This window comes from Lissotriton vulgaris, chromosome 10 (genome assembly GCF_964263255.1).
Source record: "Lissotriton vulgaris chromosome 10, aLisVul1.2, whole genome shotgun sequence".
NCBI classification, from domain to species: Eukaryota; Metazoa; Chordata; class Amphibia; order Caudata; family Salamandridae; genus Lissotriton; species Lissotriton vulgaris.
The window spans coordinates 951,643,568-951,670,026 of record NC_141698.1 but is presented as its reverse complement, the minus strand read 5'-3'; the positions used below and the strand labels follow the sequence as shown (position 1 = coordinate 951,670,026).

Here is a 26,459-nt window from a genome sequence, read left to right as displayed (position 1 = left end):
GCACGAGACAGGGTTGCCCCCTCTCGCCGCTCCTCTTTGCCCTTTATATGGAGCCGTTTGCGCAGAGGATCCGTGACAACCCGGACGCTATTGGGGTGAGGATGGGGCAATACACACATACTGTCAGCTTATACGCGGACGATGTCTTGCTGACCCTAGATGACCCCAGGCGGTCACTCCCTGCCTGCGTCCAGGAACTGAACGCTTTTGCCCGCGTCGTGGGCTTTAAAATGAACATGGCTAAGTCGGCTGCACTGGATGTGTCGCTCTCTGCCGACGCCAGGCGGGACCTTCAAAGTCTCTTCCCTTTGCAGTGGTCCTCCTCCACGGTGCCTTACCTGGGCATTTTGCTTGCTCCCTCCCTGCCTGCCATGGTCGCAGCTAACTATTCCTCCCTGGGCAAAAAGATCAAAGAGGAACTCGGCCGATGGAACAAGGGCCTACTCTCGTGGCTGGGCCGTATCGCAGCGGTGAAGATGACGATACTGCCCCAGATCTTGTATCTTTTTCACGCTCTACCTCTTCAGCCCCCTGTGGGTTGGATACGGCAGACGCAGGCAGACATCTCCCGCTTTGTGTGGCAGGGCCGTAAGCCTCGGATGAAGCGGGTCCTCTCCATGCTTGCCCCGGAGGCGGGAGGTCTCGGAGTCCCGGACCTCCGGAAGTACTTTCAGGCGGCGCAGCTCCGGTACCTAGTGGAGTGGAGCCGGTGGGAATCGGACAAACACTGGCTCTTTCAAGACCAGGCAGTTGCAGGCCGTACCCTCCAGGAGGTCCCGTTCCTGCGGCGCATTCATCGCCCGCCTAATCTCTATGCCTCCTTTATCACCCGGGTCCCGCTAAGAGTGTGGGACGCGGTGTGTGAGCTTCGGGAGCTCACCACTTTTCCATCGCCGTTCACTCCCATTGCTGGCAACCCGGACTTCACTCCGGGTCTGGAGCCGGGGGCCTTTTCCTACTGGGTGAGTGCGGGATGCAGAGCGCTTTTCCAGATCTACGGGCCGGAGGGCGTGCTCCCCTTCCAGCAGCTCCGACAGGAGTTTGGCCTGACGGAAGGGGACAGACTGCGTTATATGCAAGTCCGCCACTGGGCTCTTCAACCCCCAGTGCGTGATGTCGCCGCCCGTTCGATTACGCCCTATGAGCGATGGTTGGTAACCCGGGCCTCGGACGCCAAACTCATCACTGATTTGTATAAGTTTCTCCAACCCCCGCCGTTTCATTACCATAACCCAGGGAGGGAGCGCTGGCACAGGGAACTGAGCAGGACCCTGAGCCACAAGGAGTGGGACAAGATTGCATATCGGGCGAGGCACTCTGCGTACCACACTGGGCTGACGGAAACCTTCACTAAAGTATCCACCTATTGGTACTACACCCCGGAGCGGCTCTACGAGATGCGCAAAATACGCGATAAGGGTTGCTGGCGCGGCTGCGGACAGGAGGGCACCCTCACGCACATTCTCTGGGAGTGCCCGGTGCTGTCGGCCTACTGGAAGGAAGTCTTAGATGAGGTGGATAGGCATTTTGAGATCGAGCTTCCGCGCTTCCCCGCGTATGTCTTGCTTGGCCTCCCCAATGACCTGATGTACCCGTTGAAATCTCGCAGAGGCAGGCAGATTGCGATTGCGCTAGGCTCCGCCGTTCAGAACATACTTGTACTTTGGCGCACCCCCACTGCCCCCTCTATCACTGGTTGGTTGCATAGGCTCTGGCAGGTACTGGGCATGGAGAAGATGTCGCTGACGGTGGCTGGGAATGTTGACCAGTTTGAGGAGCTCTGGCATCCCTTTTTGGCACTGCTGTCCACGGAATTTCGCGAGCTTACGTGTCCACGGTACTTGCGCCTCCTTAGGCTGACGCCGCCGGCGCCAGCGGCGGAGTGAATGTGCGGATTGGGGGCCGAGGGTCGGGGGTGGGAAGTGGAGTTATATGCTTCTAATGCTGACTTTTGGACGGGGATGTTGGGGTGTTGTTTTCTTTCCTCTCCTTCTTTGCTTTTCTTTCTCCTTCTTTTCTGGGGTCAAGGGGCTGGTGGAACGGTATGCTTCTCTTTTACTGTGTCGCGGAGTCCTATTCTGGCTTGGCCTTGCCTAGGGAGTGGGGGCCTACAGGGGGGTCGTTCACAATGCCTTATCGCCTTCTGTCTTTGCCTTGTTACCCACTGGGGCATCCTGCCTCCCTCTTTCTTTTTTCTGACTCGCTGCAATGTTTTGCTTTTTGTACTGTATGTTTACCTGACTTCCTGATCCCCTCCCCGTGTTTTTTTATGCCTTAATAAAATACTTTAAACCTAAAATGTTTCAAGCAATTCTGTCCCTATAAATCTATGGATGTGCGATTTTACACAAAGTACCTTAACTGCATCAAAATCCACAAGGTAACACAGCTGTAGAGATTGAAGTGATGGAAAACACAGCAAGGCGTCAGATCCTGAGTCTTTGGGGAGGCGATGCAACAGTCCTGCTGCACGCAGGATAAGCAGAGCATCAAATCTAGACTGTAGGGGGAAAGTAGGCATCTATTTCCAAGGTAATTTTGGTCTGCGGGCATTACATCGGAAAAATTTGATGCACAGGTGTGATGTGTGACAAAATGCAGTTGCTATGGGTAGATGCGGTGGTGATCCAGGTGAGCCAATTTTCATAGCTGTACACTGGTGATGCGTTGATTCTTTAAGCAATAGATAGAGTGATGTAGATAGATAGATAGATAGATAGATAGATAGATAGATAGATAGATAGATAGATAGATAGATAGATAGATAGATAGATAGATAGATAGATAGATAGATAGATAGACAGACAGACAGACAGACAGACAGACAGACAGACAGACAGACAGACAGACAGACAGACAGACAGACAGACAGACAGACAGACAGACAGACAGACAGATAGATAGATAGATAGATAGATAGATAGATAGATAGATAGATAGATAGATAGATAGATAGATAGATAGATAGATAGATAGATAGATAGATAGATAGATAGATAGATAGATTTTACTATTGAATTTAGCAACGTGAAAGAGGCGCAAGGGGGTTGTAAATCTGCCCCCACATCTCTAGCTGTCCCCAATGTAATGTTACACTAACAAAAAGATTACAAGGCAGCTCCCATGATAACCTATAGGAGAGCTAGTCCTTGCAATAGTGAAAAACTAAATTGGCGGTATTTCACTATCAGGACATGTAAACCACACCAGCATATGCCCTATATTTCACATACACTGCACACTGCTCATGGGGGTACCTTGGGATTACCCTACTGGTGCCTTACATGAAACAGAGGGGATGTTAGGGCCTGGAAAGTGGGTTCACTTGCCAAGTCGACATGGCAGTTTAAAACTGCATTCACAGACACTGCAGTGGCAGGTCTGAGACACATTGATTTGAAAGGCTACTTGTGTGAGTGGCACAACTAGTGCTGTAGGCCCATTAGTACCAATTGATTTACAGGCTCTGGGCACAAACAGTGCACTTTAATAGGAGCTTACCAGTAAATCAAATATGCAAATCATGACTAATCAATCAGGATTACAATTTACATAGTGAGCACTTGCGCTTTGGCACTGATCAGCAGTGGCAAAGTACCAATAGTACCTAAACCAGCAAAAAAAAAATCCAGCACACAGTCAAAAGTACAGGAGGTAGAGGGAAACAGTCAGGAGAAGCCACTCCAAGGATGCCAGGTCTAACTCTAATATTGCTGGGTTGTACTTGTGAATTAAAGGATGGGATGAAACTCTCAATAGTAGTTTACACATTGCCTCATCTAAAGAGACAATATGTAAAGTATTGTGCAACACACACAAACACAGTAACACAGTGGAAACACCACAAAAATATACAAAACAGTTTTAGAAAAATAGAGAATAGTGTCTTGGGAAAATCAAGACCAAAATGACAAACATTCAATAAGTAGTACCGGAGTTATGGGTTTTTAAAGCATAAACCAAAAAGTAGTACTTAGAGTCAAATAGCGCTTAGAGGATATTTGAGGTCGCGTTGGACAGGGGTAAATCCAATGTTTAAGCCGACTACAATGAGGACAGGCTGTCTACAGGACCAATGCAGGGGGTCAATGTCAAGACCCAGGCCCCAGGCCTTTCAGGGGTCCCAGTCCTCTGTGGTTTCTCAGATTGGGGGGAAGTAGCCCTAGGTGACGTGCATGCCTTTTCTACTTTCCCTCTCTTTCGTTCAGGGGTGATATCCTGAAACTGTCCCTTCAACCCATGGTCTGTACCCTTAGGCTGAACATGTGCCTGACAAGCTAGGACTTCTAGTGGAGTGCAATTACCCTCCCCAAGGGAAACACATTCTGTATATGTTGCACAAGAGACTGCTTGGCACAGGTTTCGATTGTCTGTTTCGTTGATCCCGAATGGAGCCCCCCAGGCCAGGAGTGGCCTCACCAGTGTCAGTCTTGGGGGTGCTCTGATCTCAGTTCTAGCCACTCCTGACCCACTGGCCCACACACTTTGGACTGTTTCTACCTCCTATCCTACCCCTGGGCCTCTGTTCCCTCTGCTTTGGAGTGGTACCACAGAAAGTAGAACTCGTAGCATGCACATGGCACCCACCTTCTCCCAGTTCTCCTGACACTTTGGGAATCCCCCCAGTGGCTTCTCACATGTTACAGACCAGGTCCTTCTGGGAGCATTCCAAACTCTGGGTCTGGAAACAGGCCACCCTGGGCCTCTGTCCAGCCACACTTCTACTCTTAGAAGGCACATAGGACCCTTTTTCCCCTCCCCATTTTTCTGGAACCTGTTTTGGTCACTCCAAACCTCCCTCTCACTCTGTTGAAGGGAACCTGAGCCAATCCCATTAGGATCACTCCTCAATGCCTTCTAGAGACTCTGATACTCACCCGGAGGTCTGCCTTCTTTGCAAGTTTCCTGGGGTCAGAGAGCTTACAATCAACTGAGTGTTGGCGTAGCTCTGAAAAATAGTGACTGAACATGTGCTCTCTGACAATCAAATTGTACAGCCCCTTTAAAGTGTTTACCATCCTACCCTTCACCCAAACATCCAGTGACTTGCAAAAGTAACCCACAAAATCCTCCAAGGCCTGCTGAGACAGTGTTTGACTGCTCCTGAATCTCAACCTGCACTCTTCAGGGAAGAATCCATACTTTTTAACAAGGTTCACATACATGATAGAATGCCTCCGCCTATCCCCTTCTCTAGGTCCAGTAGGCCATCCCTCCCATCACAAAATATTACTCCATATGCCAGCTCCCCAATCCTCCTCAGAGATCCTGTGCACCTCTAGAGCTATCTCATATCAACGCAACCACCTGTCTTTGTCATCATCCTCCTTGAAGTCAGGCAGCAAGTCTTTGGGTATGTAGAATTTTTCAATAACACTGGACACAATAGGCTTGCTGCCACCATTTCTGCTAGACTTTTCCAGCATTTATTTTAGCCTTGAAGTCCAGGTCCTTGAGACTCAGTTTATAAGCCATCAAAATTAATTCATTGGTCAAGGCTCTCTCAGCCTCAGCTTTTCTCTCCTATACAGCACGTTGGGCCAGCTGCAGTCAAGAATGTCCCTCTCAGCCTGTCTGTCCTTGATCTCCTCTGGAGACAGGGTTTGGGATGAGACACTTCTCCGGGCATGAGCTCCAGTAGGGGACTCACTCTCTGTGGGCTCCGACCTCTTCTCTGAAGCCTGTGCCTAGTCCATTTTCTGCTCCTCTTCCTCCTTCTCGGGACTGCTGTCCTCCTGGGGCCCTGATGCTGATGTCAGGCATTACCAGGGTGCTACATTCTCTAGAATAGTGAAGTAGTTCCCCTTGCACTCTTCCTGTGGTGCAGATTGCATTCTGTGGAGCTCCTCTTTAAAGCTTTAAGGGCAAGCAGATACTCAAACTTGGGATCACCCTCAGGGAGTTGCAGTTCTCTCTCTCTGCACAACAGCCTGAGCTCAGTCATGCGCTCAGTGGTGTTGATATCCAACTCGATATGTGACAGGATCCTGGCAGATACACTGCATAAAGGCACCATGGCAGGGGGGTCCTCCCCTCAGCTCATGGTTCTCCTCCCTTGTTGTTGCTTGCAGCCTCCTGACTTCCTCACAGACTTGGAAACCTAACTGTAGGTCTACCTTGGTAGCTTTCCTTAACACATTCAGTCCCCTCTCTTTGTAGAAATCCTTAAGCTCACTCCCAGTGTTTTATGCTAGGCAATTAAGATCCATGGACACCTTCACAAGGTATCACAAGTGAAACAACAAAAATAATCCAAAATTCATGAAGGTGAAGCAGGAGTAAAATTTAGAAAAATGCCCAATCTAGAAAAAACAAAAGAATGTAATGGTCTTTAGCACAGCTTTGAAGTGAACAATGTGGTACTATGTGGTATTGCATAAACACAAGTCCTATCCTCACTGCTGATTACCAATGTTAGAAATTGGATCTCTAGTTGGCGGAGATGTGCACCATGTCCAGGCAGGGACCACAATCCAAATCAAGGAAGGTTAGAAATACACTAAAAGCTAACCTGTGCTCACCCTCTGGTAGCCTGGCACAGAGCAGTCAGGTTTATCTAAAGAGGCAATGCGTAAAATATTTGTGAAACACACACACAGGCACACGCACACACAGTAACACAATGAAAACACCACAAAGAGACTCCACAAAGTTTTAGAAAAATTGAGAATAGTGGTTTGAAAAATTCAGGACCAAAATGACAAACATTCAATAAATAGAACCAGAGTTCTGAATTTTCAAAGTATAAACCAAAAAGCAGTGTTTAGAGTCAAATAGTGCTCAGGAGTTTCTTGAGGTGCCGCTGGACCAGGGTAAATCCAGAGTTCAGGCCAACCAATTTGGAGGGCAGGTCGGCTACAGAACCCACACAGTGCCCGCTGAAAAGGTACCTTGGATGGAGCAAGCATTGAAGACGTGATGCGACAGTTCCGATTCATGCAGTCAATTTGTAGCATTGTCGTCAAGCCTCACAGTCATGTCCAGCCCTGGCTTTGAATCCCTTACAATGCAGGCACTGCATGTCAGACGAAGTCTTCCTCGGAATCTGATGTGATGATATAAAGGCCCACCTCTCGATACCTCCAATTCTGATTGTAATAATTACACAGAATGTTGAAGTGATCAAGCGGGGGGAAAGGGGAGTTAGGAAGGGAACAGCTGGGAGGGAGATCTGAAAAGGAAAAGTTAAACACACACTAATACTAGGCTCCTTATAAATCAGGAGACTGTTCTGAATTCAAGCAACAACTTAAGCTAGGAATCTTGTAACCCTACAATCATTAATATAATATTGCGCAATTAAATCTCTTGCAATTGAAGCACTTCACAAATTACACTATTAATGCTAGACAACCTTTTTTGCAAATCAACTTTCCTTAATTCTCGGAAAGTTCTCACTCTGAAGAGGTACAATTCACATTAACCATCTGTAAATTATTCTCTACTAAAAAGCATCAAAAATTATAAGCTTTACTTGCAAAATCAAAACTGTGTGTGTGTATTTTGTCTTTTAAAACACTCGCATCATATTCTTGTACATTTGCATTAATTAAAAAAAAATGAATAAAGTTTTACATCCACTTTTGTATTGAAACTATGAACCTCTACTCAAAGATATTGTTGGGTTGACTCTCAATTGAAAACAGAATTAAAATCTACTTTTTGTCTCAAGAATTCTTTAAATCCAAAACAAAAACCTTAATTTTTTAATACAATGGCCTTCGCACCTTAAGAGTACGACCTACTCTCAAACCTTTGGAGAAATTGAACCTCTGGCCTCCAAAGAAAGAATTTCACGACGAAATTCCATCCAAAAAACAACCTTCTCATCTGCTACCGATAATGCAGCCACCTCAGGATACTGTTCTTGAAGGTCTGCTCCAGCGCTGTCAACTCGAACTACTGAAAGGGTTAAAATGGCATCCAAAACCACAGAGCCCACTAGGAAGCACCCTCTCTCCTCAGAATCCAAAGAATAGTGAGCATGGAACCTTGGGTGTGGTCACGTACATCAACGTAACCACACCCGTGTATTTCATCCTTTGCGGCGTCACCGGGAAGCCCTACGCATCTCGCGGATGCGACAGCATGCCAAATTGCACGCATCTTGCGGACGCGTTTGCTAAAGTGCACGCATCTCGCGTACCCTGCCAAACCTCACGCATCTCGCGGACCATAGGGAAACTAAAGGGAATTACTGGCAAAATCACAGTTTAAGTGTTTAACCTTTCTAGGCCCTACAACAAAGCAGCCACCTATGACCAACTGAGGGAGACCTATGTACCATTCCACATAGGTGTTTCGGACACGGCCAAAGACCTCTCCAGCCACTGTTGCTGAATGGGGCGGGCCCTAGACCGCAAGCCCCCCTGGGCCTGACAGTATTCCCCCCTCCCTGGAGCGGTCTAGGGCCCGGCTTCGAGGGATAAAGGAGGTGGAAACGTCGTATCAAGCGAGAGGCATGAATGTTCTCTGCCGGTTCCCAAGAATCATTTTCAGCTCCATAACCTTTCCAGGAGATAAGATACCACTGTTTGTTTCTCTTTAGCTTAGAGTCTATTATATCTTGTACCTCATATTCCCAGTTACCGTGAACCAAAACTGGCGCTGGTCTTGTCGCAACATTTTGCTTAGCCGGTTTCAGAAGGGACGTATGGAACACTGGGTGGATTCTCAATGTTTTTGGAAGTAACAGTTTGTACGTTACTGGATTAACTTGGCAAAGCACTGAATATGGTCCGATAAACTTGGGATGCAACATACTTTTTTGCTTGAAAGTTAAGTTTTTGGTAGACAACCACACTTTATCTCCAGCAACATATCTTGGACCAGGTCTATGGTGTTTATCATACTGCTGTTTGTACTTCTCTTTACTCTGCAGCAAAAATTGGTGAGTTTGCTGATGAACAGTTTGCATGTGCTGTATAGTATCTTGTACTGCAGGTGTATCACTCACATGTTTGGGCAAAACTAGAGGAATTGTATTTGGTAGATAACCATAGAGAGCCTCAAATGGAGATAACCCAGTTGAAGAATGCGGTGATGTATTGTAAGCCATTTCAGCAATCCAAAGTAACTCATACCAAGATGTTTTGGAATCTTCTACATAACATCTCAGGTATTGTTTTAATGTCTGGTTTAATCGTTCAGTTTGACCATCTGTTTGGGGATGGTAACTAGTAGACATATTAGATGTGATTAGTAGGCTTTGACACCACTGTTGCCAGAATTTAGATGAAAACTGAGAACCTCGATCAGACAATAACACGGAAGGCAAACCATGTAATCGCACAATGTTTGTTAACATTATTTGAGCTAATTGTCCTGCTGTTGGCAATCTTTTACAAGCAATAAAATGGGCATATTTAGTCAAACTGTCCACAACCACCAAAATCACTGAATGAAGATTCACTTGTGGCAAATTCGTAGTGAAGTCTAAAGAAACATGTTCCCATGGTTTGATTGGTGTTGGCAAGACTTGTAACAAACCTTTTGGTTTGCTATGATCAGCTTTAAATCTAGCACATGTTTCACAGGTTTGTGCCATCACTGAAACATCCTTCTGGAGAGTTGGCCACCAAAACAAGTTTTTAATCTTTTCTACTGTCTTTTTTGGACCTGGATGTCCTGCCATGGGATGAGAATGTAACCAATTAAAGACTGTTTCTTGTAGTTCTTTGGTTTGAAGGTAGACTTGTTTTCCATGAAATGGTATTCCTTCTTTTATTGTTTGATCTTTCTTCTTGTTATTCCACTTTTCCCATTGAGATGGAGGAAATTTTTTATGTATATGGTCTAAAAACTGATCAGCATCCAACAAACAAATCACTTTGTCAGGTTCTATTATTGCTTGTGGAGTTCCTTCGCATTTTTGCATTGTAGAATCTTTCCTAGATAAAGCATCCGTCTTTCTATTGTCTTGTCCTGGTCGATAGGTTACTATGAAATCATATTCCGCAAAGAACATCATGCATCTCATTTGTCGTGGGGTAAACATTCTGGCTGAACTCATGAATTGTAAGTTTCTGTGATCTGTATTCACTGTTACTGTGAATTATCTCCCATAATATAATGTCTCCATTCTTTGAATGCTTCAAGTATCGCTAACAACTCTTTTTCGGCAATGATGTAATTTTGTTCCGCTGCATTCAATTTGCGAGACATATAAGCAACAGGATGCATTTGACCAGTCTTGCGATGTCTTTGGGATAAAATGGCTGCGATTGCAACATCTGAGGCGTCTGCTTCAATTATAAAAGGTTCGTTCACATCAGGATGCATCAAAATTGGAGCTACTGTAAAAGCTTTTTTCAAATTTTGGAATGCTTCATTTGCTTCTACAGTCCATTCAAATTTTACCTTTTTTCGTAACAGACGAGTTATGGGAGCTACGACTGCTGAAAAATGATCGATAAAGCGTCGATAAAAATTTGCAAAGCCTAAAAAACATTGCACATCTCGAACAGATTTTGGAATAGGCCATTGTGCTACTGCTCTTATTTTTCTATCAGTCATTTTCATGCCAGCTGGTGTGAGCAGTACTCCAAGAAATTCAACTTCAAAGACATGAAAATCGCATTTGGACAGTTTGCAATACAGATTGTGTGATTGTAATGCCTTTAAAACTTGTTTGACATGACCTTCGTGCTTCTCTTCTGAATCGGAATAAATTAAGATATCATCTATGTAGACAATAACAAATAAATCTAGAAATTCCCTTAAAACATCATTGAGAAAAAACTGGAAGGCTGCTGGTGCATTACAGAGACCAAATGGCATTACTAAATATTCAAACAGTCCATATCTAGTCTTGAATGCAGTTTTCCATTCATCTCCTTGTCTGATTCTTATCAGGTGATATGCTCCTCTCAAATCAAGCTTGGTGTAAATTACTGCTGTTTTTACTTGATCTAAGAGAACTGGGATTAATGGTAAGGGATATTTGTTTTTAATTGTGATTTTATTCAAAGCCCTATAGTCAATGCACGTTCTCAATTCACCATTTGCTTTTGGGATGAAAAACAAAGGAGAAGCGGCTGGTGACTTTGAGGGACGAATGAACCCATTTTCAAGATATTGATCTAAGTACTCTCTCAAGTGTTGATTTTCCTTTTCAGAGAGTGCATATATTCTACAGTTCGGTACACATGAACCAGGCAAGAGGTCGATTTGGCAGTCATAGCTGCGATGAGGAGGAAGGACTGCTGCTTTCTCTTCGCTGAATACCTCTTGAAACATTTTGTAACAATTAGGTAGAATTGTCTCTTTTTCTTCCGCTGTAGCAATTTGACTAACTGTTGTTGTGAGAGTTCCCATACAAGATGATTGACAAAAATCAGATTGAAATACTAGTTCTCTTTTTTGCCAGTCAATACTTGGATTATGTAGACAGAGCCATGGCATTCCGAAAATAAAACCATATTGAAGTGCTTGGATCACATCGAATTGAACCTCCTCTCTATGATACCTTTTTTTGGAATCTTCACAACACATTATTACCTTTGAAGTTTGCATGGTAACTGGACCTCCAGACAAACCTTTCCATCTACGGCTTGGACGATTTCAGGAGTGTCTTTTTTCTCACAGATGATACTCAATCGCTGAGCGGTATTTAAATCAACAAAGTTTCCTGTGGCCGCAGAGTCAATTAGAACTTCTATTTGCCAAATTTTGTGAATCAGTTGTATCTGAACTGCCATTCGGAAATGAGCCTTGTAATTACTTACACAATAGTTTACTGAAGGGTAAGCAATGGTTCCCAAGATATCCCCTTCAAAAAATCCTGGGCATGTTAGTTTCCCGACTCCAAGTCTTTTGCTTCCAAAACTGACACTTTACCGGTGGTTGGTGATTTATTCTTAGGTTTCAACATAGTCTTTTACAAAGTGTCCTTTGCGTCCACAATAAAGACACTGTCCATTTTTGCGTCTACTATCTTTCTCATCTTTCGACAATGGTTGTCTAAGGGTTCCAATTTCCATTGGTTCAGAACCAGATTCAGACTGTGTGAATTGAGTTCTTGGTTTGGTTTCATTCTTCCAGTTAGGTTTCTCTCCTCTTTTTCTATCACATCTTCGTTCTGATAACCTGTGATCCAATCTTAAAGTTAGATTTATTAAATCCGAACAAGTAGTTGCTTGTGGGTCTATTTGAGCTAACACATCTTTTAAATCGCCTTTCAATCCTTGATAGAAAAGTGCTGCTCTCTTCTCTTCCGGCCAAGAGGTTTCTGCAACTAGTCTGTTAAAATGTGACAAGTAAGAAATAAGATCTCAATTTCCCTGTTTTAATTGTAACAATTCCCGGTCTGCAGACAAAGTTACAGTTCTCCTGTCGAATACTTTCTCAAATTCTTCTACAAAGCGCCGCCAATTATACAATAAGGCGCTATCTTGACGCACTAATGGGACTGCCCAATTAGCGGCATCTCCGGACAGATAAGAAATTAGGAAAGCTATCCTAGATTGGGGGGTGGGAAAAGCTGCTGGCCTACAAGAAAAATGCAATTCAATTTGTGTCAAAAATATCTGCACTTTGGAAGGCTCTCCCGAAAAACGCTCTGGAGCAGCGAGAGGTATTTGTGGAGGAACTGTTACTGAAATATTTGTTGAAGCTCTAGTGTCTTGAGCCTCCTCCGGAAGGGGAGTATTCAAAATCTGAATATTATCCACTTTATCAGACAACAATGCTGTTGCAGCCATAGTCTCATTTAAATCTGCCTGTATTTTAACAATTGCTGCTAATAAATCATCCATGGTGGCCATTATGTCAACACAATCAGATCGGGAGGAAAATAATTTGTGGGCTCACTATTCTGTCAGACAAAGTCTTCCTCGGAATCTGATGTGATGATATAAAGGCCCACCTCTCGATACCTCCAATTCTGATTGTAATAATTACACAGAATGTTGAAGTGATCAAGCGGGGGGAAAAGGGAGTTAGGAAGGGAACAGCTGGGAGGGAGATCTGAAAAGGAAAAGTTAAACACACACTAATACTAGGCTCCTTATACATCAGGAGACTGTTCTGAATTCAAGCAACAACTTAAGCTAGGAATCTTGTAACCCTACAATCATTAATATATTATTGCGCAAATAAATCTCTTGCAATTGAAGCACTTCACAAATTACACTATTATTGCTAGACAACCTTTTTTGCAAATCAACTTTCCTTAATTCTCGGAAAGTTCTCACTCTGAAGAGGTACAATTCACATTAACCTTCTGTAAATTATTCTCTACTAAAAAGCATAAAAAATTATAAGCTTTACTAGCAAAATCAAAACTGTGTGTGTGTATTTTGTCTTTTAAAACACTCGCATCATATTCTTGTACATTTGCATTAATTAAAAAAAAATGAATAAAGTTTTACATCCACTTTTGTATTGAAACTATGAACCTCTACTCAAAGATATTGTTGGGTTGACTCTCAATTGAAAACAGAATTAAAATCTACTTTTTGTCTCAAGAATTCTTTAAATCCAAAACAAAAACCTTAATTTTTGAATACAATGGCCTTCATACCTTAAGAGTACGACCTACTCTCAAACCTTTGGAGAAATTGAACCTCTGGCCTCCAAAGAAAGAATTTCACGACAAAATTCCATCCAAAAAACGACCTTCTCATCTGATACCGATAATGCAGCCACCTCAGGATACTGTTCTTGAAGGTCTGCTCCAGCGCTGTCAACTCGAACTACTGAAAGGGTTAAAATGGCATCCAAAACCACAGAGCCCACTAGGAAGCACCCTCTCTCCGCAGAATCCAAAGAATAGTGAGCATGGAACCTTGGGTGTGGTCACGTACATCAACGTAACCACACCCGTGTATTTCACCCTTTGCGGCGTCACCGGGAAGTCCTACGCATCTCGCGGATGCGACAGCATGCCGAATTGCACGCATCTCGCGGACGCGGTTGCCAAAGTGCACGCATCTCGCGTACCCTGCCAAACCTCACGCATCTCGCGGACCATAAGGAAACTAAAGGGAATTACTGGCAAAATCACAGTTTAAGTGTTTAACCTGTCTAGGCCCTACAACAAAGCAGCCACCTATGACCAACTGAGGGAGACCTATGTACCATTCCACATAGGTGTTTCGGACACTGCCGAAGACCTCTTCAGCCACTGTTGCTGAATGGGGCGGGCCCTAGACCGCAAGCCCCCCTGGGCCTGACACTGCGTCGCTGTCAAACATCGCAGTAGGATCCTGAGTTGTTGTTGGCGGGCCATGCAGGGATGTCTTCAGATCGGCCCTGCATTGATGTCAAAGGGCACTGCGTCAGTTCCGATCAGTGCAAATTCATCACTGCGCCCCTTTTGAAGCAATACAACTTCTGAGACCCACAACTGGATTGGCACTTCAGGCAAGGGAGTACTCACAGAGGGCAAAGTCCAGTATTAGCAGCAGGGTAGCAGGAAGTCTTTGATGACCCTGAGATTTATGACCAGGGTACAAGCCAGCAAGCCCTTGTGGGCGTTCTGAGTTCAAGTGAAATTGGTCCAGTCAGCCTGGCAGAGCTCAGCAGTCAGCAAGGCACCTTACCAAAGAACCAATGTAGTTCTATCAGAACAGTCAGTCAAGCAGAGTGGCAATCCTTGTAGGACAGCAGTCCTCACGCGTGGCAGAGTTCTCACCTGTACAGTAGTGTACTGTCGTGGTAGGGTCAGAGCCCCAGTTCTTATACCCAAATGTGTCTTTGAAGTGGGAGTGACTTCAAAGCAAGCCTTTGAAGAGTAAAAGTCGCCCTTTAGCCCAGCCCTGTCTGCCAGGCTATCTGTGGGGGGTAATCAGCCCTTTTTGTGGGACACCGGACACTGCCTATTCAGGTGTAAGCAGCTGGGGTTTCTTGCTTTGTGCGTCGGGGCCACTCCCCTCTAATTTTCCTGCTTTATGTACCATCCACCACATTGTTAGTTAAATAATCCTATTTCATTCTTTGTATTATTTAATTATCAATGCAGATGGTGCATTAAGTACGGAAACTTGCATGCAGAGCCGATGCCATTTTACAAGTGCAGCGTCACAACCTAATCCTCACAGTATGCGAGGGTCAGGCAGCCAGGCAGGCTAATGTGCATGTACTAGACATCCGATTGTGCAGGCCTGAGGGCTTTATTCATTCCAGCCCTGGCCTTTCCTTACGGCATTTTTGGGGTCCACTCCCAGAATACATGTAAATAGTGTCTCTTTTTGAAGCAGTAAGGGCGGCATGAAAATTAGCCCTGTGCTGCCCAGGTCTGTATGCCCATTATCACTGCCCCACCTCCCCCACCCATTTCTAGAATGTATCGTTTAGCGCCGCTACCTTTTCGGGGTCCGGTTTCATGCCATTTCCAGAGAAGACGTGGCTGAAGAATTTCAACGTTGGCTTATGAAATTCACTCTTGTCCTGATTGAGCGTGAGGTTGGCTTCCATTAGGGCATGGCAGACTCGATCTAGCACGGTGTCATGTTCTTGCACGGTGGCTCAATATAGCAGGATGTCATCACTGTAGTTCAGTACCTGGGGAATATGATGGATTGTTCTCCGGATTGCTTCCTGGAAAATTTCCGCAGCTGAGGACACCCCAAAACGGAGTCTTTTGTACCTGAACAGCCCTAGATGTTTTGAGAATGTTGTGATGTATCGGGACCGCTCATGCAGCTCCAGTTGATGGTATCCTTTGTTGAGGTCCAATTTTGAAAATATTACTGCTCCATTGAGTCACGTGATCATGTCACTGATGTGGGGGCCTGGGTGCCTCTCCCTTTCCCTCTCTATCGCAGTGTTGGGCGCTCTTATGTCCACACATAGACGGACTCAGTCCGCCTCTCCTTTCTTTGGGACTACTACCACCGGGGAGACCCAGGGTGTTGGCCAATCAGTTCTCTCTATGATGTCAGCCTCGAGTAAGTCTTGAAGCTCCTTCATCACGGCTTCCTGTAGATGAAATGGGATTTTCCAGTGGTGTTGTGCCACTGGTGCGATTTGCTCATTGATGTGGAGTCTAATTTGGCAGTTTCTCATCTTCCCGAGGCCTTCGAAATGCTAGGAGAATTTCTGAGTAATGTCTAGTTTGTCATCCACTTTGTATAGTATGTCCACCAGCCTTAGTCGGTGGGCACGCTCAGTAAGCAGTCCGCCTCAGGCCCATCAATGACGTGGATGTAGGCTTGGACGGTGCAATCTTGATAGGATAGTTCAGTCGCGAACTTCCCAAGACAGTGGAGTGGTTTCTTTGACATCCACATATATACTCGCACGTGTGCGTTGATCGATTTGGGAGGTGCTCACATTATTTGATATTCCGCTACAGGTAAATAATTTAGCGACGCCCCACTGTCCAGCACAAACTTGGTGTGGTGAGAACCAATTCTGATGTTGAGCCGTGGATATTATTTTAGACGATCAGGATCTACCACAAAACATATGTATTTGTTGCAGTCCTGTGAGATGGGTGATAGGGATCTTTATCCTCTTGATGACATCAGTCGGGATTGGTGTGTTCGGCAGGAGTGACAGCTGGATTGTGATGACCCAGTGGATGAGTCTTGTCTGTCCTGTACTGCTCTGACATGGTGACAGCTCCTTGAGGGATGATATTGCCTGGTAGGTTCTTGTTGAGCATCCTTGTGGGAAGTCCCACACATGCTTTCGAAGTGGTTGTCTCTACCACACTTCCGGCATTGTTGACCTAGTGCTGGGCATGTGTCTGCATGTGGAAAGTCGTAGCCGCATCGGTAGCACTCTAGTAGTCGTTCTGATCTTTTCTTGGTGCGACTTGTACTTCTGTGCTGACGACTTGATGGGTGGTACTGCTTTTTGGATCTGGGAGAGCGTGCTTGTGGTGGGGACGGTCGATGCACTTGTCGAGATTGCATCCTGAAGGCCTGCTCACGTTTCTCGCTTCTCCAGGTCTCCATCTTCGCATGCTCGTCGGCTTGATACTCGACTCTTGTCATCTCTGCAATCTCATATAGAGGGTAGCTTTTCTTGAGCAGTTTGCATCTCAGTGGCTCGGACAGACAGCCTTCTATAATTCTCAATCGGAGGGCATCCTCCGTGGAAAACTTATCAAAGTCACAATATCTTGCTAAGCGTCTCAGACGTGTGATGAATACACTCATTTGCTGACCTTTTTCTTGTGATGCCAGGTTGAATGTATATCGCTCATAATCGACATTCTTTTTGTGCAAGAACTTTTGGTTGAGTGCTTCATATACCTTTTCGTATGAGGCAGCGGACTCAGCAGGCAGCTCTTTTATGATCTGTCTAACTTCTTTGCCTACTAGATTCCTGAGAGCGATCAATTGCTGTCCAGCATCAGTTACATGGGACCCTTTCATGAAGTCCGTGAAATCTTCTAGCCATTCTTGCTACCGCAAGCCCATACCCCTACCAGATTCAAGAGTGAGGAGCTCCGGGGGCGCAGGAACGAGACTCCCAACACACCCATGGGACCGGGGTCACTCATCGTGTGATCCCGTTAATCCGATGTGTACTGACAAAAAGTTCTTTCTGTCGGTTCTTTGATTGGATTTGCACTCACCTAGCTTGTTTACTTTTTCCTTGAACTCGCCAATACTTGTTTACTTTTTTTCTTGCACTCGCCATTGCTTGTTTACTTTTTCTTTGCACTCGTCAGCGCTTGTTTGATTTTTGCCTTGCACTCACCAATGCTTGTTTACTTTTTCCTTGCACTCGCCAGTGCTTGTTTACTTTCTTCTTGCACTCGCCAGTGCTTGTTTACTTTTCCATTGCACTCGCCAATGCTTGTTTACTTTTTTCTTGCACTCACCAGTGCTTGTTTGCTTTCAGGCTCTCTGCCTGACCCCAAGATGGCCGCCGAAGGTCCCTGACAGGGCTTGGACGAGCCGCCTGACTTCAAGATGGCTGCCACGAGAATCTCGTGTACAACGAGATTTGGCCTACTACTGGAGACACAAATGCATTCACTGCAGCTCCCTCTCACTCACCGATCCTCGGTTTCAGCCCGCACACTCTTCTCAGGCGGGCGTCATTGCAGGAGCACCAGGTGAGGCAGCCTTTCTTGATTATTTCGCCGCCGGGGTGAGCTCCCGGCAAGCAGGCAGACTTCTCGCTCTAGCCCCCAGACACACACGCGGTGCAGCGGGGCGAGCTCCAGGCAGGTGAAGACACCTTCGGATGGCTGGGGTGGGCTCCCAGCGCGCGAGGACGTTTGCGCCGTGACTCGGCCGCCACACGGTCACCGGTCCCACAATCCTGGATGCTTCCCAAAAGCTGAGCTTCCAGGGACCTGCACTGAGTTAGCCGTCCTCCTCATGCCACAGGTTCTTTGTACCCTCGTCGCCAGATGTAGTGTTCTTACTGGCACAGAGATACGGACACAGGGTATAGGGGGTAGCGTATTTATTGCATGTCCTTCTTCCTCATCGTTCATCGGCTAACTGCCGTCCCCAGTCCCTGGCCCCTCCCTATCCGCCCGCCCTCGTTCTCCCTCGGGCAGGTCCTAGTGCCCCGTGTGTGTATGTCCATCATTACAATCAGTAATCATTGTTTTGCTATTTTTTAATAGCTTGAACTCAATCCACTTTACATGACCTTCAGTTACATTACACACGTATAAATAATTTTTTGTAGGCCCTGTGAGATTAAGTGATTTGCCCAGAATTACAATTGTGCCGACACAGAGACTCGAGCTCCAAAGTTGGTAGTTACGCCATATTCTCTCCCCAATAATTTCATTGGCCTGTTCTTGGCACCCTAATAACCCCTCCTGTCCTCGGGCAACCTCCTAGGAACACTGGCAATTTGTTGGTCATCTTTGCGCTACTTTCTGATTTCCTGACGTGCAAAATGGGTTGGAGCCATTATTCACCTAGACCCACCACCCTGCCCTTCCTTGGGAACATGCTGCAGGGGGACACAGGCACTGGGCCGACGGCAAACATCTTTCTGACTATTGTACTAAGGTGAGTTAAATATAAAACCAGCCAGCAAGGGGGATTTAAATATGGAAGTGTAGTTAAAAGAAGGTGCTCTGCTGTGGAACCTAGGGGTGCTATTTGTTCCCATAGAAATGTTAAAGCATGGCCAAGTGAGCTAAAGCATATTGTAATGCTGGTGAAGGGGCTCATGGAGTTAGCGTGGCCGCTGACATCTCTTGATGCCTTCTCCTCATAGGTTCATGGGCAACTCAACCTTTCATACTTCCGAAATTGGAAAATCGAGTATCCCTAAATCTGAGTATTAGTAACAGTGTACCCCAGAGAGGTACTGAATGTGAGCCATGCTTAGGCACAATGGGCATAACTCCGATTCCTGCTGGGATGACGGGGGCATTTAAACGTTTGTGAAAACTGTCATGGGTCTTTCATCATATTAGGAACTGAGGTCGAACTGTCAATAGTTAAACAGGACTATTTATAACAGAAATTATAGGCCTAATGCACCATTTTCAACCAATTTTGTTAATTAGTTCTATGCCCCACCACTTTCAATTTTCACCAGCCGCCACTGCACTTTCAATAATCAATGTCGTTGATGTGGATTGTTCTGAACTGTGAATGACACATTCAGCAGGCAATGGGTAGAGGGAATTGGCCCAAATCCCTCCTCTATGTATAATTTCTTTCTCTACTGTATCAGCCCTAGCAAACTGGGAAAGGTTCCTTTTACGCCACCCAGATCTAAAAACGATTCACAGTAAACCATATTTGATTAAAACCAATCTGATGTTTTCAAACATAAACAATTATTTCTTGCAACTGGCCTCTCCAACACGTGAAATTAACAAAACAGGTGCCATGTCACAAAACAATCAATCCCGTTTTATGTATGCAACAGGTGCAGAATGAGGCTGTGTGCCTGTTAAAGGAATTGACAATACCGTATTGTGCTTTCTGCAGAATGGACAAAACAGCAGTGACTCGCGCAGTACTTCATAGTATTGTCAATTCTCCAACTACTGAGAGGAACCCTCAATGCACCCACAAAGAGGGATAATACGTGGGGATACCTGCTCAGACATACTGAGCCGCAGTGCTTTATTTGACCTGGTGGTTGGCGGTGGGCCCACTGGCACTCATTTTTGGGCACTGGCATTGATTCATTTTTCTCATCCGACATTTACAGAGATTTAAGAGCGGGAAAAACGCACAAAGGTAAAGGAAGGAAGACGAAAAAGATGAAAAAACTGACTCACAGGGAAAAGGCAGGAGCCTGGAAGAGTGATGCACAGAGGTATAGGAGTTTCTGGTGGTGGATTAAAGAGGCCTGAGGTTGATTCAAGACTACGTAGCCTTTGTATTGGACGGATTTGGATAGTGCGGGCCGCGGGCTTCTGAGCAGAGTTTGGGCACCAGAACTCATGCTTTTACAAATTACGCACCCCTGTGCGGTGGTTAGGTTGCTGTTCTTTGTTTCGATGCTGCTTTTCTCTGCCATGAACTTCAGACCGCCTGATTTATGTTTTATTTGTTCCTGTGTGCGCGTGCAGAATAGAGCCATGCGCATTGGTAAAAAGCCTGAGACAGGGACATACCGGAAATCAAAAGTCAGGCCTGGAAAAAAGTCTCAAACCTGCCCACATAACAGGATGACGTGGCTCCAATGGGCGATGGTGCTTTTCATTGTGGGATTACGGCAGCCCATCCTGCTCCAGAACAAGCCAACCAGGATAACCCCCGAGTGGCAGAAGGGCCCTGGCCTAAGGCTGTGAACACGTGCTCTATTCTCATTTATAAAAAAAAAAACAGTGGGGCATATTACCAAGATTAAGCGATAATTATCGCTGAACACGGTTAGCGGCAATATTATTATCGCCGAGCTCCGCCGATTTTTATGGCAGATAAACCTTGCTATTATCAAGGTTTATCTCAAAAGCGATAAAAATCGGCCGAAATGCATGAATATCGCTGAAAAGTCAGCGATATTCATGCATTACCGAGCTAATGCTCTTAGCCATGTTATCCACCTACCATTGGATAACATGGCTAAGAACTGCTCTGGGCAGGCGTTAGCTTTTGGAGATATTCGCGCTTAGCGCAAATATTTCCAAAAGTACGCCTTTGTAGGTAATAGGAGATAGCGATGTTAGCGACTGTTTTCAGTCGCTAACATCTTGGCACACCCACTTTGCATGTCATTAGCGATAAATATCGCTGGTATGCAAAGTGGGCCCCCAGATTATGTAAATGTAAATGTACAGGAATTTATATAGCGCCAATCACCAAGCGGTTTCTAAGCGCTTGCTTAGGGAACCCGTCCTGGTATTCCCCTGTGAGATAACCCCGGCAGGGTATCCGCAAGGTGAAAGCCAGGCATCCCGCCACGAGGGGCCTTTGTGGAGATTAAGCAAGCTATTGCCCAGAGTCGCAGAGTGTGAACCCGTGAATCGAGTAGGCACCGGAGCGAGAATTGTCGAGTCCATGGACATTTTAGGACTCAAGACCCCGCCGAGCCGGTAATTGAACCCTGGTCCCGGGCTGATCTATGCTACCAGGTCTGCCTCCTCGAACCAGTGAGCCACACTTCTCCACATGATCGCTATCTCCTGCTAGCTGTCGCTAACTGGTGTTAGTGACAAATAGGTAATAGGGCGATAAAATTATCGCCGCTTTAGCAGGAAAAATTCCCGCTAACGCGGCGATAAGCCCCTTGGTAATATGCCCCTGTGTTCTTTTTAAAATCGAAGCCTACTTGACGTATTTTCCTTAGTTGATGGCTAATGTATTCTTCTAATATTTTGTATGGGAGATACGTTTAACTTTTCTTCCCTTGAACAACTACTATTTTCACTCATAAATATCCATGTCCGTGTGGAACACACATTACAAACCTTGCGGTGGTAAAGCCAATAGGTCTCGGCAATCCGAGATGTACTTGCTTTGTCAATGGTAATGTCTTTTAGCCATGTGTTTTGGACCGGCTATTTATCCGTTGTTTATTAACAATCTCACGAGACACAAAATACGATTGTGCTAGAAATAAGTCATATGCCTTAGGAAGATAGTTTGAGCTTCAAACTACACAGAAAGTAGTATTGAATATAAGAGTACAGCTAATGGTCTGGCAGTGTTTCACGCTTTGAGTACAGGATGAAGGGAAGGTACATATTCTTGGCAAAACATATGCAGCTAAAGACATCGTTGAACTAGTGAAAGCAAAAAGTGTCTCGAAACAACACATATAAGCCATACTTCATCCTTTACGTTCGCACTTGAGAACTGTTACTGGTTATGATTATAGTTTCTTTTCATCTACTCACAAATGTATGTCTATTGTGAAGCAGGTTCTTGGTGCCCAAAGGATGCTCTTAATCTGAATAAGTGCATTTTCCAAAGTAATCGCTCCTCCTGCTGAGAATAGGCAAATATTAATGTGACTATTGGCGGAGATGGAGATGTTTAAAGGGCACATGCATGGCGAGAACGGGTGAGAAAAATTGCAGACATTAACAAGTGGCAAGTGTGGGCACACATGACATGAATTCAACAGACAGTGTTTAATTTCAAAAGAGGGTTTCAGACTTACAAAACTAGTCTGTGGCTAATTTTTAAGCTGTTCATGGTAATAAGGTGCTTACCCTTTGTGACTTGTATGAAATATAGATCCAGAGTTTCCTCTTGGAGAGAGCAGCAGCGCTGCTGCAGGCGCACAGTCCATTGACGTAAGAGGAGGCAAGCTCATGCACACCACCAGTAGCGGCCTGTGTATTGATACAGTGGTGCGGTGTGGGAAGGGAGAGGGAGAGGGAGCGTGGACGGACAAGACAAAAAAAACGCAAAAAAAACCCTTATCTGCCTTGCCGCTTTGCGCCCCTCTCTTCGAAAGGCACAGGCTTCCAGCGTGCACTGTGACCAATCCTGATGCTCTTTTCAATCCTGATGCTCTTTTCATGCTGCTGAAAGCAGTGTCAGGATTGGCTAGAGCACCAAGGATTGGTGCTCCCAGTTAGACTGTGAAATTGTGCCTGCTCTCTCCAACCCCGCAACGCAGCTCAGGTTGGAGAGAGCTTCAGTGCGCATGACTGTTTGGCCAAACTGGGACAGCCGGCCAGACCCTCATGCACATTGGATAGCAGTGCCCAACACTCTCCCTCACGCCAGTCATCACCCTGGCCCGGCCCCCAAGACTCCATGGTAGGGGGGAAGTAAAATGATGATAAACATGGTTTATTATCATTTTGTTTTTCATTTTTTGCAGATGCTGCTGCTGCTGGCAGGGACGGTGATGCTCCCCCGCCATAGCAGAGGAGCCAGCACTGCACACCACCCTCTCTACATGATATTAGAGCTGGACATTTCCTTTCATTTAAATTATGTAAGCAATAAGAATTCTATCATTTAAGCATGCGTTTACTCCATGTGCACAACCAGATACATTTTCTTTAGCAGGTAGCTCGAACATATGATCAACGAAAATGTAGTGAAAAAAGACAACTTTGTCAATGTAAACAATAGCTGAAGACATTGGGGTGCTGAAAAAATTGTACTGAATAGCGCTGTAGGCCTGACTGCGCTGTGCACACTGACAAGCACTGCACAATTGCGAGGGGCACATGGATATTCCAGTGGATGTCTTTTGTTTACACAAATAGAGCATCCTGAGTGTGTCAGCCAACCTGCTTTCAAGATAAGAGTTAAAGTCAGCAGCCTTAACCTGCGTGCATGGCTACGCAACTCAAATAGCAGTGTGTGTGTCTGTTTGCATGTGTGCTTGCATGTATGTGTGTTTGTGTGTGAGTTTGTCAGTGTGTACTAAACACATAACCCAAAACGTGAAGTGTTTCTAGTTTGTTTATGGATGCACACAGTGCATAATACAGATGCTGCAATAAAACTGTCCAGTGAGTGTGTGAGTGGAGTTCAGCCACGCCTTGAAGCAGTCATCTGCGATTTTGAATATAGTCTCTATCCTGTGGCGGTCTGCAACAATACGCTCAAATGTTCATGACTAAAACAGCATCAGGTTATGGCTAGACATAATTTCTAAGAACACCCAGGACAACCAAACATATTTTTCATGGTGCACCCTGCCTGCCAGCCAACGCATCTGTCTTCTGCGCAAGGTTAGAACACGAAAGACTGCCAGGTACAAGATGCTAGCGAGAGCACACTGAGCATGCACATAGGTCACAGTTAAAGTCATCTTAGGGGCAGTGTACATTCTACACAACTCTTAATAGAGAATTTGGTTGCCTGAGACAGAACACCTATTGTTTTGCCCTGTGTATGCTTTACAAAGCAGTACTCTGCTTATAAATATGTCACTGCCGCTATGGGGTGCTAGCCATGCTTGCCATCCATTTAGCTCTGCTTTTCTATTGAGCTGTTGGCACGAGAAAGGTCACGCGCACTAGATGTCACTAACAACAGTAATCTGTGGGTAAGCGTTTTCCACATGAGCGTGGCATTCAATATTCTTCAATCTGAGCATCTGTCGAAGAATTATAAGTCTAGTTGAAACCATGAGTATTATATAAAATTTGCTTATTTACAGTATTGGATGGACTTGTTGTCGTGCCCTTCTCCTCAGTGCACGTTCCATGCCGTAGTACTAAAACATCCCCAAAAATGCGATTTAAAAAAAAGTACTCCTGAAATGGATGTAAATGACCCCTGTGTATGCTCAAAAAGTAATTGGACGATGCATACGGGGAGGCCTAACACCGGAAGAGCCATGACGCATGCATGCTCAAAAACGGAGCAATGATGATGCTGTCTATGGGAAGCAATGGGAAGCCTATGGGCGGGGCTTTAAGCCCAGAAGTAGATACAACATGTCTCGGTTTGAGACAGCGCCTGCATGCAGTCTAGAGCCGAGACCTAATTACATTGGCATTAAAAACTATTGCCGTTAGGTTTTCTTTTCACAGTAAGGCAGCCGATGAAGCGAACCCTGCCACCCGCGTTTTGTTTTTGGTGTTCTGAAATATGTCCCCTAGTTAAGGATCCCTTCACATCTGGAAGACTGGACAGCTAATCAATACATAAATGCCCTGAAAACAACCTTCAACTTTTTTTTATTGAAAACAAATATGTTTGCACAGATCAGCCAGGCTAGTGGAAGCCTGAATTTTATATACCAGGTTAGCACAAAATAGCCACAAAACATAAAATATATCAACAATGACAGGCCAGAAAAAGCCTGCGCGCCTTTCTTTTACTGCTATAATCCCCAGATGGATTTTAATACCCCAGGATGGTACAAAACACCACTCACTATCCTGCGATGAGTCAATACACAACCCTCGGCATTGATTTTGAAATTATTCATTTTGCGGATTCTATTTCAGCATTCTGCTTATATGAAGAGGCGATTCCCAGGTCCATCCATTATGCATATAAAAATGACGAATCGGCGACAGAATATGCATTTGCAAGGTGACACGAAGGTCGACTGGTGTCGGTGACTCGATGTTAAAATGTCAATGTTATTATATTTGATAGGCAGAGAAATAATCCGAGTGGATTTCACTAGTCCTAGTTCTTTCATTAGAAGCAAGGGGCCGAGTCCCGCCATAAACTTTGCCAACATTTTGAAATATTATTGTCTGGTGCATCATAAATATGTGTACACGTCCACAGAAGACAAACATGGTTGATCTACTTACATTGCGTTTCATCACTGTTGTCGCCACACTGATCAGTAAAGTCACAGACATTATCCGAAGGAACAGGCGAGCCAGTTCTGCACTGAAACCCATCGATTCCGACTGCAGGAAGTGCGACCATGGACAGAAGTAAGTGGGAAGCCAGCATTAGCAGGGGCACCCCCCGAGTCGGGGACGGCCTGAAGCACACATCAGTCATCTTGGGGCAGGTTTCTCACCTGCTCAGGCTCAATCTATTTGTAAGTGATTTTCCCTCAAATGTCATGGCACCTGCCCATCCGTATTATTCTGTGTGGGATCCCTTCTGCAATGTGAAATTATTTCTTACAATCCTGTTTTATCTCAAACGGGTGTGTCTTGGGTAATAATTAACTGGGACATAATAAAGGCTAGAGCATCGGTGAAATCCTGAGCAACCTTTGAAGATAAATGCCTGTAATACCTCCCTGTGACTAGCAGAGACCTCTGATAACAGATTTAAATAAACAGACTGGGATCATCAGGAGGCAAGGGGCAGTGTTTATCTTAATTACCCTTTCTACATGTTCATAAAGTTATCTTGTTTCTGGTTTCTATGAGTCAGGTAGTAACAGCAAGAGGAGAAAAGATGCAGCAAACTTTCAGTGTTAGTATTTGCATTTTATGTTCTGCAGATTTGTAGAGTGGTACTATCACTCAGCACAGTATCCCAGTGCTGAGCAGGTGTGAGTTTAGCCACACCTAGGGCCTCGTGGAACTACTTAAAAAGACAGATCTACAGCTTCTTGCGGAATTCAAGAAATGAGGAGGCGGCTCTTATGTGCAGCAACAGGTTGTTCCATGCTTCAGGAGTAGTATAGAAGGAGACTCGACAGCCAGATCTGTTTTTTCATATGCATAA

The 26,459-nt window shown here is 45.3% G+C and overlaps 1 protein-coding gene across 1 annotated transcript in view; it reads right to left on the bottom strand.

Annotated features, from left to right (window-relative positions):
- MALRD1 (MAM and LDL receptor class A domain containing 1) overlaps window positions 1–25,892 on the bottom strand; it is a 2,333,045-nt gene extending 2,307,153 nt beyond the window's left edge. The window contains exon 1 of the mRNA XM_086939858.1: window positions 25,580–25,892. Within this exon, the coding sequence (XP_086795984.1) occupies window positions 25,580–25,778 (199 nt within the window). The 5' untranslated portion in view covers window positions 25,779–25,892. The remainder of the gene's footprint in view (window positions 1–25,579) is intronic.
- Between the last annotated feature and the right edge of the window lie 567 nt (window positions 25,893–26,459).